The sequence below is a fragment of the Sorex fumeus genome, unplaced genomic scaffold, assembly GCF_029834395.1.
Source record: "Sorex fumeus unplaced genomic scaffold, SorFum_2.1 ptg000092l, whole genome shotgun sequence".
Classification (NCBI taxonomy): Eukaryota; Metazoa; Chordata; class Mammalia; order Eulipotyphla; family Soricidae; genus Sorex; species Sorex fumeus.
In genome coordinates, this window is record NW_026606149.1 from 9,323,096 (window position 1) to 9,333,837 (window position 10,742).

The 10,742-nt window shown below is 66.3% G+C and overlaps 1 protein-coding gene across 1 annotated transcript; it reads left to right on the forward strand.

Moving 5' to 3' along the window:
• The first annotated feature begins 758 nt into the window (after window positions 1-758).
• CNDP2 (carnosine dipeptidase 2) lies at window positions 759-9,889 on the forward strand. Its single transcript, XM_056131505.1, has 11 exons — window positions 759-878; window positions 1,562-1,705; window positions 3,481-3,643; window positions 4,588-4,676; window positions 5,464-5,664; window positions 6,730-6,814; window positions 7,382-7,542; window positions 8,225-8,389; window positions 9,067-9,208; window positions 9,402-9,549; window positions 9,674-9,889. The coding sequence occupies exons 1-11, from the start codon at window positions 819-821 to the stop codon at window positions 9,741-9,743; spliced, it is 1,428 nt and encodes a 475-aa protein (XP_055987480.1). The 5' UTR covers window positions 759-818; the 3' UTR covers window positions 9,744-9,889.
• Window positions 9,890-10,742: the final 853 nt, after the last annotated feature.

A 10,742-nucleotide genomic window follows, 5' to 3' on the forward strand; every position in this document is an offset into this window, starting at 1 on the left:
CTCCAGCTGCTACAGGCTGGCAGGCCGGGGCACGCCTTAGTGCCCGAACTGGAGTGCCTTGGATGGGGGATTCGCTGAGTGGGCCTGGCCCCTCCCTCCGGCGGATCAAGCCTGCGAAGCGGGACGACCTGCTGGATGGGGTTTCAGGGTAAACAGGGGCGGCCCTGCTGGCGCCTTTGGCCGGGGCTGAATGGGCATTTGTCTTGCCCGCGTTCAGGGTCTCTGCCTCCATGCCGATGCCAACCCACCGGAGACTGCCCTTTTGCCCCCTGCTGGGACTGGATTCCGCCCCCCCCCCCCGCCCCCGCCCCAGGTCACATCTCCCTGCTCTGCTTCACTGCATGCTCGTTGCACACCTCCACATGTGAGGCAGCAGAACCCCTTGGGCCCCCAGACAAGCTGGGTGTGTGTGTGTGTGTGTGTGTGTGGGAGGTGCGCCCCAGGGGGCTGCCAGGGTCACAGGCGGGGCTTCAGGTGAGTGTTGTCCGAGGGGCCGCCCACCTGCTCGAGGGATCACAGACCAACTGCGTCCCTGTGGGGAAGTCCCCGCCCCACTGGGTGTGGTCATCGGCCTCCTCCTGCTTCAGTCACTGGCCCCTGGACAAACTCCTCAGGACGGTCACCACTTCCTGGAGCCATCTGCCCCCTGGTCACTTCCTGGAGTCCTCTGGCCGTTGGGCGGGGCGTGCTGGGCAGGGCTGCCTTTACGATCCCCGCTGCCGCCCGGGCCCTTCACTCAGTGCTCGGCCTCCCCTGACTCTGCCTCCTTCCAGGAATCAGTCTCCTGCTGCACCAACTCCGCTCCTCCTGCGGGAAAGATGTCAGCCCTCACCGCCCTCTTCAAGTATGTGGATGACAACCAGGACCGCTACATTAAGGTAGGGGGCACCGGGCCTGTAACTGTGACGCAGGAGAGTGCAGGGCCTGCCGTCGGGCGCCAAGCTCTGGGGAAGGGGTCGGGGGCCCCGGGGGCTGGGCTCTGTGTGTGGGGGGTGAGGGGGGGAGTTGCTGAGGTACTGTGTTGAGATGGTGGTTAGCAGTTCTGTGCTGCGGGTTGGAAGTCGCCCCGCGTGGGGCTGAAGGGCCCTTCGGGGAGAAGGAACAGTCGTTTTACAGAGAGGGAGCGCAGAGGAGGTGCTGGGCGGCCGCTGAGCTCTGTCTGGGCTCTGGGCAGGAAGTGTGGGGATCGAGCATGCTCCACCTCACTCTAGAGTGCAGTTCTCTGTGTGCAGTTCCTGCGGTGCTGGGGAAGCACTGGTGTCAGGCTCAGCACCGCTCGTGCCCCCTAGACAGGTTTCGGGTGGAACCGTCGGAGTTTCTGATTCTGAAAATGATGATCTGGGAGGCCCGGTTGTTGTGGTGGTGACCACCAGGCCCCCTGAGCTCAGCTCAGAGGCTGAGTGTGTCCTGGTCTTCCTGCCGTGATCCGTGGCTCCAGACACACTCCTTGCGGGCGTCGTCTCGTGCTGGCGTCTGCTTGGATCTTCCCGCGCAGCTGTGGCTGGCAGTGGGCTCCCTCAGGCAGCGCCTTTTCAGACCCGGCCCTGCTCACTGTCCACAGAAACTGGCCGACTGGGTGGCCATCCAGAGCGTGTCTGCATGGCCCGAGAAGAGGGGTGAGATCAAGAAGATGATGGAGGTGGCGGCGGCCGACATCCAGCAGCTGGGCGGCTCCGTGGAACTGGTGGATATTGGAAGGCAGACGGTAGGGGCTGCCACGTGTCTGCCCTGGCCCCTGGGGCCCTGGGCGCTGACCCCTGCGGGCCCTGGGCGCTGATCCCTGTGGGCCCTGGATGCTGACCCCTGCGGGCCCTGGGCGCTGACCCCTGCGGGTGTTGGACCCTGACCCTTGCTCATTCTCTGGTTGGGTGGGCGGGTCATGACACTCCATCTTTCCCCCACCTCCCCACCAAGGGCTGAGTGCTGCCCAAGAAGCCCCCGTGACAGCTGACCCCAGTCATCCAGACCAGGAAGTCCCCCTGTCCCCTGGCAGAATTATGACAGGTGCCCGCAGAATTATGACTGGCGTCAGGCTCAGCACCGCTCGTGCCCCCTAGACAGGTTTCGGGTGGAACCGTTCGGTCTCGGGGTGCTCTGGGCTGAGGAGCGCAGCGGGCCTCCCTCGGGCAGGAGCCTGGTTCCCCCCAGGCCTGCGCTGTCGCCCTTCTCCGCACTGAGGGGGTCGGGCCGGGCCGGGTGGGTTCAAAGCTGCCCCCTTTCAGTCTCGTCCTGGTCTCTTCCCAGCCCCGGGACAGTGACTCTCCCCAGCCCCAGTGACCTCGCGGGTCCCCATGAGAGGGCAGCCCTGTCCGTGGGGAGCCCGGCACGCCGACGGTGTTAGTGCCGTGGGTGGACGTGGCTTGAGCGCTGAGGGCCTGTGCCCCGATGCGGGCACATCTGGTCTTACGCAACGCCCGCTGCAGGGAGTGGTCGCTGGCCTGGAGTCCTGCCGAGCCCTCACGGGACTTCCCACTGTGGATTTGCTGACCGTGGCGGGCAGTGACGGCCGGGCGGGGTGTCACATGCACTCTGCTGGCTGTCCCTAGGCGTGTCTCGAGGGAAGATGACCTTAGGGTCCTGGGCCTCCTCTGGCCACAGGTGCAGGCAACCTGGTCACGCATGGCTTCTGGGCCCCATAGGTGACCTTAGGGAGCAGTGGGCCCGGGGGCTAGTTGCTGGAGAGCGGAGAGAGGCGGCTGAGGACGCAGCGACTGTGGCCCGTGTCTTCTTAGAGAGCAGCTCTGGGGCTCTGAGGGCCCAGGGGTTGAAGGGCCCTCGCAGCAGGACCCACGGACGCCCAATCAGCAGAGTACAGCCAGGCCCTCCTGGGCAGCTCTCGGCCTCTGCCACGGCCATCCTGCAAGGGGTTGCGGGGACAGAGGCACACGGGCCATGCAGAGTCTTCATGGCCTCCGTTGTGACCTTCGACCCACCTGGTCCCTGCAGATCCTGTGGCCCTGGAAGCTGCCCACCCCCAGCCCCCAGCTGCATCCCGGCCTGCCCGTGGCTCTATGCAGAGCTGGGGTGGGGGTTCTCTCCCCCCTCCCCCCGAGAAAGATGCCAGGACAGGGACCCAGGGGAGGCTGCAATGAGGATTCCCCCCCCCAGCTCAGGGGACCTTCTCCCCAGGTCAGAGGACCCTCCCCTCCCCCCAGCTCAGGGGACCCTGCCCTTGGGGAGAAGTGCAGTTCGGGGAACCTTAGCATTCATTCACACAGGAAACCGTTTTGGGTATTCCCAGAGCCCCGACGAAACCAAGTCCAGGCAGGTTTCTATGGGGCGGGGGGGGGGCCGAGTGCGGAGCTCATGGGGCCCCAGATGGGCCCAAGGCCCCCGCGCCTTTGCCCCTTCGCAGGCTGTCTCTGTGGGAGCTGCCCAGTGGGCACTGTGGAGTCCGGGGCCGTCTCACCGTGCCGGTGGTCCCGGCCCGGCGAGGCTGTCTGGACACGGGGTCAGCGCGGGGGTCCCCTCTCCCTGCAGCTCCCCGACGGCTCCGAGATCCCCCTGCCCCCCATCCTGCTGGGCAAGCTGGGCTCAGACCCGAAGAAGAAGACCGTCTGCATCTATGGGCACCTGGACGTGCAGCCGGCCGCGCTGGAGGACGGCTGGGACAGCGAGCCCTTCACGCTGGTGGAACGCGACGGTAGGCCCGGCGGTCCTGGGAAAAGGGTGTGGCCCCGGCCCGCGGCAGCCCTGCTGTCACGGAGCCCTGCTGTCACGGGGCGTGGTGGCATCCTGCAGTGGCGGCCCGAGGGCCTGTGGGTCCAAAGGCTCCGCTTCATTCGCTCCCCGTGCATGGCTGGTGCCAACCTGCCTGCGGGACCTTGTCCCCGGGCCGGGTCCACGCCCTGAGGAGCTGCTGTGCTCAGGCCTGTCCAAGTCCTGTCTCCTGGCCCCGGAGTCCCCCCCTTGCCCAGCGGGCCCCGCCTGGCCCCCGCCCTTGTAGCGCTGTCACCTCTGTGTGTGGCCTCTCCTGTGCCCCCAACACAGCGATGCCCCCCGGGGCCGTGGGGGAGCTGCAGTGACCGTCCCCTCGCCCTGCCACTGCGTCCTGTCACGGTTGTGGGGGGCAGCTCTGGTCATCACGTCTCCTCCCAGCAGCCCTGGTCGCCCCCGGCCTGTGTGGGAACAGGGTGGGAACAGGCCATCGGAGGGGCTTGGGCAGGGCAGGAAGTGGGTGCCCTTCCGCCAAGGAGACCACAGCCCTGGATGGGCGGGCTGGACCCCCTGATGGGAAGCTGCCCAGAGCAGGGTGTAAAGAGGGACGGGGCGGGCGTGGCCCCCAGGACAGGGCAGGGAGGGGGTGGACTGGCCTGAGAGAGGTGGCACCCCCAGGAGTTCAGTGCCCGCCTGGAGGACACCCTGAGGGTCTGCTTCCTGCTCTCTCGCCCTGGGCGGGGGGCTCGGTGGCCCTCGGGGACAGCCCGTCATGGCCCCTGCCCACTGGGTGGGAGTCAGCCTGAGCACCTGCACTCTGGGGGGGCCCCGTGGGATGCAGAGTGTTGGGGGTTCCGGAGCCCGGGGCCACGGTGTCAGAGAGACAGCCCCCTCCCGCGCACCAGGCCACTTGGCGCTTGGCTCTTGCAGGCAAGCTGTACGGCAGGGGGTCCACGGACGACAAGGGCCCGGTGGCCGGCTGGCTGAACGCCCTGGAAGCCTTCCAGAAGACAAACCAGGTACGCACCCTGCGGAACCTCCCCGGGGTCCATCGGGAGAGCTGGCAAGGACAGAGGCCACGGGCGTGGCGGGCGCTGCCCCGTACCTGTCTCAGCACATTGCGGCTGCCAGCGCTGCGGGAACGTGTGGGTGTGACCGATCGAGGGCTTCAAAGTCCCGTCCCGGCGGCTCTCGTGCCTGGCTGCGTTAGCGGCTGGAAGTGAAAGTGATTTGAAAAATTTCTCTCCTGGGGCTGACCCGGGTTTGACCCTGGTGAGCTGAGAACCCCACATTTCCTGAGCACTGCTTGGGAGAAGTTAAGACTTACTTTCTGATGTTGCCGGAGGTTTGTGAGAGGCCAAGAGCAGGCAGGTGCCTGAGGCCTCCTCACCCCCCCCCCCCCCAGCACACACACGTGCACACACATGCACACAAGCACACACATGCACGTGTGCATTTGACTCTTACTCATTTCTCCGTGATCCCAGCCGGTGGCCATCCGGGCGTCGGCAGTTGTGTGTCTTCTGTCCTGTGCCGTGCTTTTGTCTCTGGTCTGGGTCAAGCCCTGGGTCCGCCCCATGCGGGTCCCCGAGAGGCCCCCTGGGAGGGGGAGGCTGAGGTCGGGCTCCCTGCAGGCCTGCGTCCATCCTTGGTGTCTGGGGACAGGGAGCGCGGGTCAGGGCGATGGAGAGGGAGGGACAGCTGCTCTCAGACGCAGCTCCCGGGGCCTCATGGCTTCTGGAGTGTGTGGATCGTGGGGCCTGGGGGACAGTGGGGTCCTCACGCGGCGGCACTGCCCTCACACAGGAGATCCCCGTCAACATCCGCTTCTGCCTGGAGGGCATGGAGGAGTCGGGCTCCGAGGGCCTGGACGAGCTCATCTTTGCGCAGAAGGACACGTTCTTCAAAGACGTGGACTACGTGTGCATCTCCGACAACTACTGGCTGGGGAAGAAGAAGCCGTGCATCACCTACGGCCTGCGGGGCATCTGCTACTTCTTCATCGAGGTAGCGTGCCTGCGTGTCTGTGCGTGTGAGTGCACGTACGTGTGCGTGCGTGTGTGCCTGAGTACAGGCAAGTGCGTCGTGTGTGCATGCGTGCAGGTCACGCCTGGCAGAGGCCTGGAAAGGCCTACTCACTGCCTGCCCCAGGAGCACGGAGCTCCTCATGCCCGAGAGCACCAGGGCTTGTGTTTGGTCCTTCTGCTCATCCCCTGACCTGTGTCCCTGGAGAGACTGAGTTGGCTCCTGTCCAGGAAGGGCAGAAGGTGCCGGAATCTGGCTGTGGCCCCAGCCCTGCCTGCCCCACCCTGCTCACAGCTGTGCCCAGGGGTCAGCCCAGGCTGCTGACTGCAGGCCTTGCCGATGACAGGTCCCCATGGTAGGGGTTCCCTACAACTTCCTCCGGGATGGGGTTGGCGGCCCTCCTGCGTGTGCGTTCTGCATTCGCCTGTATTGGGGTATTTAGTTCAACTCCAGCAGCATGTCCTCTCCGTGTGGCCGTCCGGTTCAGTTCAGTTCAGTTCAGTTCACCGGCTTCTAACAGACTCAGCTCACCTATGCTCAGATGCTCAGTTAATCGGGGTTAGCATGTCCACATCCCCTCGGTCAGCATGTCCGGTTCCCCTGGGTTAGCGTGTGCAAATCCTCCGGGGTCAGCATGTCCAGTGGCCTTGCGGTCAGCATGTCGGGTCCCCTGCAGTCTGCATGTGTTGCCCTGCAGTTTTCATGTCCGGCTGCCCCGCGGTCAGCACATCTGGCCCCGTCCCGAGTGTGTCCTCCATGCACTGAGGAGATCAGGTTTTCTGGCCTTTCGTAGTTCTAGTGTTGGGAGAACTACGTTAGGAGAACATCTGGTTAGGATGGGGTTACATCCTAACCCCAGGGGATTTGCACATGCTAACCCGGGGGAACTGGACATGCTAACCCCCGGGGATTTGCACGGCCAGAGTCCTGTCGCCCGCAGATGCCTGGCTCACTCTGCAGCGCGTTTCCGAGACGTCTGTGCAACTGCCTTGTTGAATCGTCACCTGAGACGGTTCAGCAGCGGTGCACGTGGCTCTGTCCCCCCAGGTGGAGTGCAGCGACAAAGACCTCCACTCCGGGGTGTACGGTGGCTCGGTGCACGAGGCCATGACTGACCTCATCGCTCTCATGGGTGAGTGGGGGCCGGGGCGGGGGGTTGGGGACTCCCGGGGCACCGTCGGCTCAGGAACCCGCCCCTCGCCCCGTTCCCAGAACAGCCCCCTCGTCTCTTTGCTTCTGCCTCGCCCATACCCCATTCCCCCGTGTCCCCACCCTGCGTCCAAGGCTCGCCCGTCTCTCCTGGACCGTGGCCATCCTGCCTGGGGACGCTGGCCCCGGCAGGTCCCTGCTGGCTGGGCTCTCACGGTCCCTGTTCCTGCTCTGCCCCTGCGGGGACTCGGCCATCACTGGGGCTCCAGGGGCTGCTCTGCCCACCTGCTGCTGCTCCTCATGGTGCCGTGCAGAAGGAGGGGCGAGGGTGAGGGGGACAGAGGTGGGAAGGGCAGGTGAGAGGGGCGCAGGTGCACGGTGCTCCCAGCAGAGGCCTCTGCACCCCACTTTTCTGTCGGATCCCCTGTCTCAGAGGACCCCAGTGGGGTCGGGGCTTCTTGGGCTACATGCGGAAAGCTCGGGAGCCCGGCCAGCTCAGGGCCAGAGCCCAGACTCGCCCTGCAGTGCTCACCGGGCCGTGTGCTCTCAGGCTGCCTGGTGGACAAGAAGGGGAAGGTGCTCATCCCCGGCATCAACGAGGCGGTGGCCCCGGTGACGGACGAGGAGCTGCAGCTGTACGAGCAGATCGACTTCGACCTGCAGGAGTACGCCCAGGATGTGGGCGCCGACACCCTCCTGCACGGCTCCAAGGTGGGCGCCCGGGACTTCCGGGGGTCGGGCTCCCGGGCCCTACTGACCAGTCAGCCACGGGAGGACGCCAGGCTCCCTAGATTCCTCCTGCCCTCCCATGCTGGGCAGGGCTGCCGGCCCCACACGGTCCCTGCACAGGGGGCCGCTGTGGCCTATCAGCCCCCAGGCCATGCCCCTGAGCTCACTCCACCCCCCCCCCACACACACACACACACCTGTCCTCTGCTGGGCCGTCCCAGGACACTGGTATGCTGGGGAGGGACGGGGGCTTCTCTGTCCTTTGGGAGCGGTTGCAGGCGGCCTGTGTCCCACCTGTGTCCTCCTGGCAGCCCTGGCCTGGGTCTCGGGCCCTTCTCTGTGTGACCCAGAGCTGTAGGGAACCCCCCCAACACACACACACACACATACAGATGCATACACACACACACACGCACGCATGCGCGCAAAGACACATACATACACATGCGTGCGCATACACTCACGCACACACAGACACACGCACACACGCACAAATGTACACACAGGCACACACACATGCACGCAGGCACAGACACACACACACATGCACGCACACTCCGGTTTCCTGGTGGCGGGCGCGGAGGGTGGGACTCGCCTGCTGCCTGGCCGGGGCCCCCAGCGATGGCCGGGTCGCGCCTGACCTGGCTCACCCGGCTCTCCACAGACGGACATCCTGATGCACCGCTGGCGCTACCCGTCCCTGTCTCTACACGGCATCGAGGGCGCCTTCTCGGGCTCAGGCGCCAAGACTGTGATCCCGCGCAAGGTGGTCGGCAAGTTCTCCATCAGGCTGGTGCCCAACATGACCCCCGAGGTGGTCAGCGAGCAGGCAAGTGAACGGGGCGCAGGGGCGGGCGGGGCGGGGCTGCCCTGACGGGCGCTGAGCCCTGGCACAGTCATGAGGGGGGAAACGAGGCCTAGTCCTAACCACAGTTCTGAGGCAGAGAGAAAGGATGCCTTGGAACCCGCCCTCTCGGCGCGCTGACAGGCTGGAATCTGACCCTGGCCTGGCCTGAGGCGGCTGAGACAGTGCCTTGGACCACATGGGCTGAGTCCAGAGGGCAAATTCCAGAAGATCCAGAGGGGCAAATTCCAGGAGCAGAGAGTCAGCCGTGCCTGCAGAGCACAGGGCGGGGGGTGGCATCGGGACCCCCAGTGGGGAGGACCCACCTGCTGGGTGTGAAGTAACTTACGGTGCAGGAAAAGCTTCAGAAAGGAGGAATTCTTTCCCGTTTCCAAGTCTCCCTGCACGTGGCGTAACCGGGTTGTGTTAGCCACTGGTCTTGTCTGTCACCCCCTCCACAGTCGTGGCTTTGGAGCTGTGGGCAGTCAGTCCCCGCAGGGAACCGTCGGCCCCTGTGGCCCTTGGCACAGTCCTGATCCCGGGAGCCACTGCAGAGCCATGTGACTGGGCCCAGGGTCCTGGGACTCCGTGTCCACTGGGCACTGGGTGGGCGCTGAGGGGCGAGCACCTCCCTGCTCACGGGCATGCACCCCCTTGCTCAGGTCACGAGCTACCTGACTAAGAAGTTTGCCGAGCTGGGCAGCCCCAACAAGTTCAAGGTGTACATGGGCCACGGCGGGAAGCCCTGGGTGTCCGACTTCAACCACCCCCACTACATGGCCGGGAGGAGGGCCCTGAAGACAGGTCAGCCGGGGTCAGCCCCTGGGGGCCGTGGGGGTGGGCGGTCAGCCCCGAGGGGAGCCCTGGGGGTGGGTGGTCAGCTGACCAACATCTCTCAGGGTGGGGGGCGTGGGCGGTCAGCCTGCTGGGCACCTGTGGGGATGGTGGGCACACGGGCCGGGTGCCCTGCCCCAGCTCAGCTCTGCCCCGCTTCCAGTGTTCGGTGTGGAGCCTGACCTGACCCGGGAGGGCGGCAGCATCCCCGTGACGCTGACCTTCCAGGAGGCCACGGGCAAGAACGTCATGCTGCTGCCCGTGGGCTCGGCCGACGACGGTGCCCACTCCCAGAACGAGAAGCTCAACAGGTGAGGCGGCGGGCAGCTCGCTGGGAGCTCCCTTACGCCAGGGCCGGGCCGGCGGGCAGGGGAGCAGGACCTGGGGGTCCCCGGTCGCCTCACCGCGCCCCACCCCCGCGACTCTCTCCCCCAGGCACAACTACATCGAGGGCACCAAGATGCTGGCCGCCTACCTGCACGAGGTGTCCCTGCTGAAGAACTGAGGCCGGCTGGGGCCGGAAGCTTCTGGCTGTCGCCGCGGGCTTGTCCACCCGCCCTCTCGGCCTGTCTGACCCCGCAGTGGGGGGTCAGCCCGCAGCAGGTGCCCGTGGCCCCGCGGCCCTCCCTGCCCCCTCGCCCCCCAACACTGAGCCCACCCGGAAGGACCTTGTCTCTGTCACTGCTCAATAAAACAGGACCGACAGTGCGGGCTGGCTGGCTGTGGCTCTGGGCCCTCCGTCCCCAGCCCCGGCCCCAACCGCATGTCCCCGAGTCCCACGGTCCAGGTGGGCAGTGAGGATGTGCAGGCGCGGCCGGGCACACCTGCCTGAGCTGGGTCTTCCTCCGCCCCACGGTCACCCCGCTCCCCAGAGACTGGCTTGGCGTGCCCCATCCTGCCCTCCTCTCTGGGCCAGGCTGGACCCGAGACACTCTTGCCCCTCGGTGCTCAGGCCGCTGTCCGAGGCATCCCTGTGTCCTGTGAATGACCCACTGTCCCACCGGGTGGGGCTGCCCCTCCCTTGGGAGCCGGCTGGGGGTGACGCCGCTGATCTGCCGGGGTCTTGGGCCTCACCGGGTCCTGGGCGGGGAGCACAGCAACGGGGGCCGGCGGCAGCCTTGGGGCCAAACCCTGGATCTTCTATCTCAGCTGGTTGCGATCTCGGGAACACGGGCTGTGTCCGCATGGCCCTGTTGGCCATGTGCTGGTGCCCACCATCCAGCTGGGGCCAGGAGCCAGGTCCCCACGAGAGCACCCTGCAGCCCCCCATGCTGCTGAGACCTGCAAGCTCTGGGCAGCCCCAAAGGGCCTGTTCCTGGGGTCCACTAGGCGGGAGTGGGAGGGGGCGTCCAGGTGGTGTGAGTCAGTGTCCTGGTGCTGGGCTCTGGGGGGCTGAGGGGGACACACAGGGAGGCCCCAGCCCCTGCAGGGCCCAACACTCTGGGTTCCTGCCCTAGAGACGTGTTCAGAGGTTCCGAGGCCACTTCCAGGCCTGTGCCTCAGG

Excerpts from the sequence above, each read along its gene's own strand:
- CNDP2 (XM_056131505.1), top strand. The coding sequence starts at position 819 with ATGTCAGCCCTCACCGCCCTCTTCAAGTATGTGGATGACAACCAGGAC. Across the intron at positions 1,706-3,480 it reads TGGATATTGGAAGGCAGACG|CTCCCCGACGGCTCCGAGAT; the intron begins GTAGGGGCTGCC and ends CTCTCCCTGCAG. Across the intron at positions 8,390-9,066 it reads CCGAGGTGGTCAGCGAGCAG|GTCACGAGCTACCTGACTAA; the intron begins GCAAGTGAACGG and ends CCCCTTGCTCAG.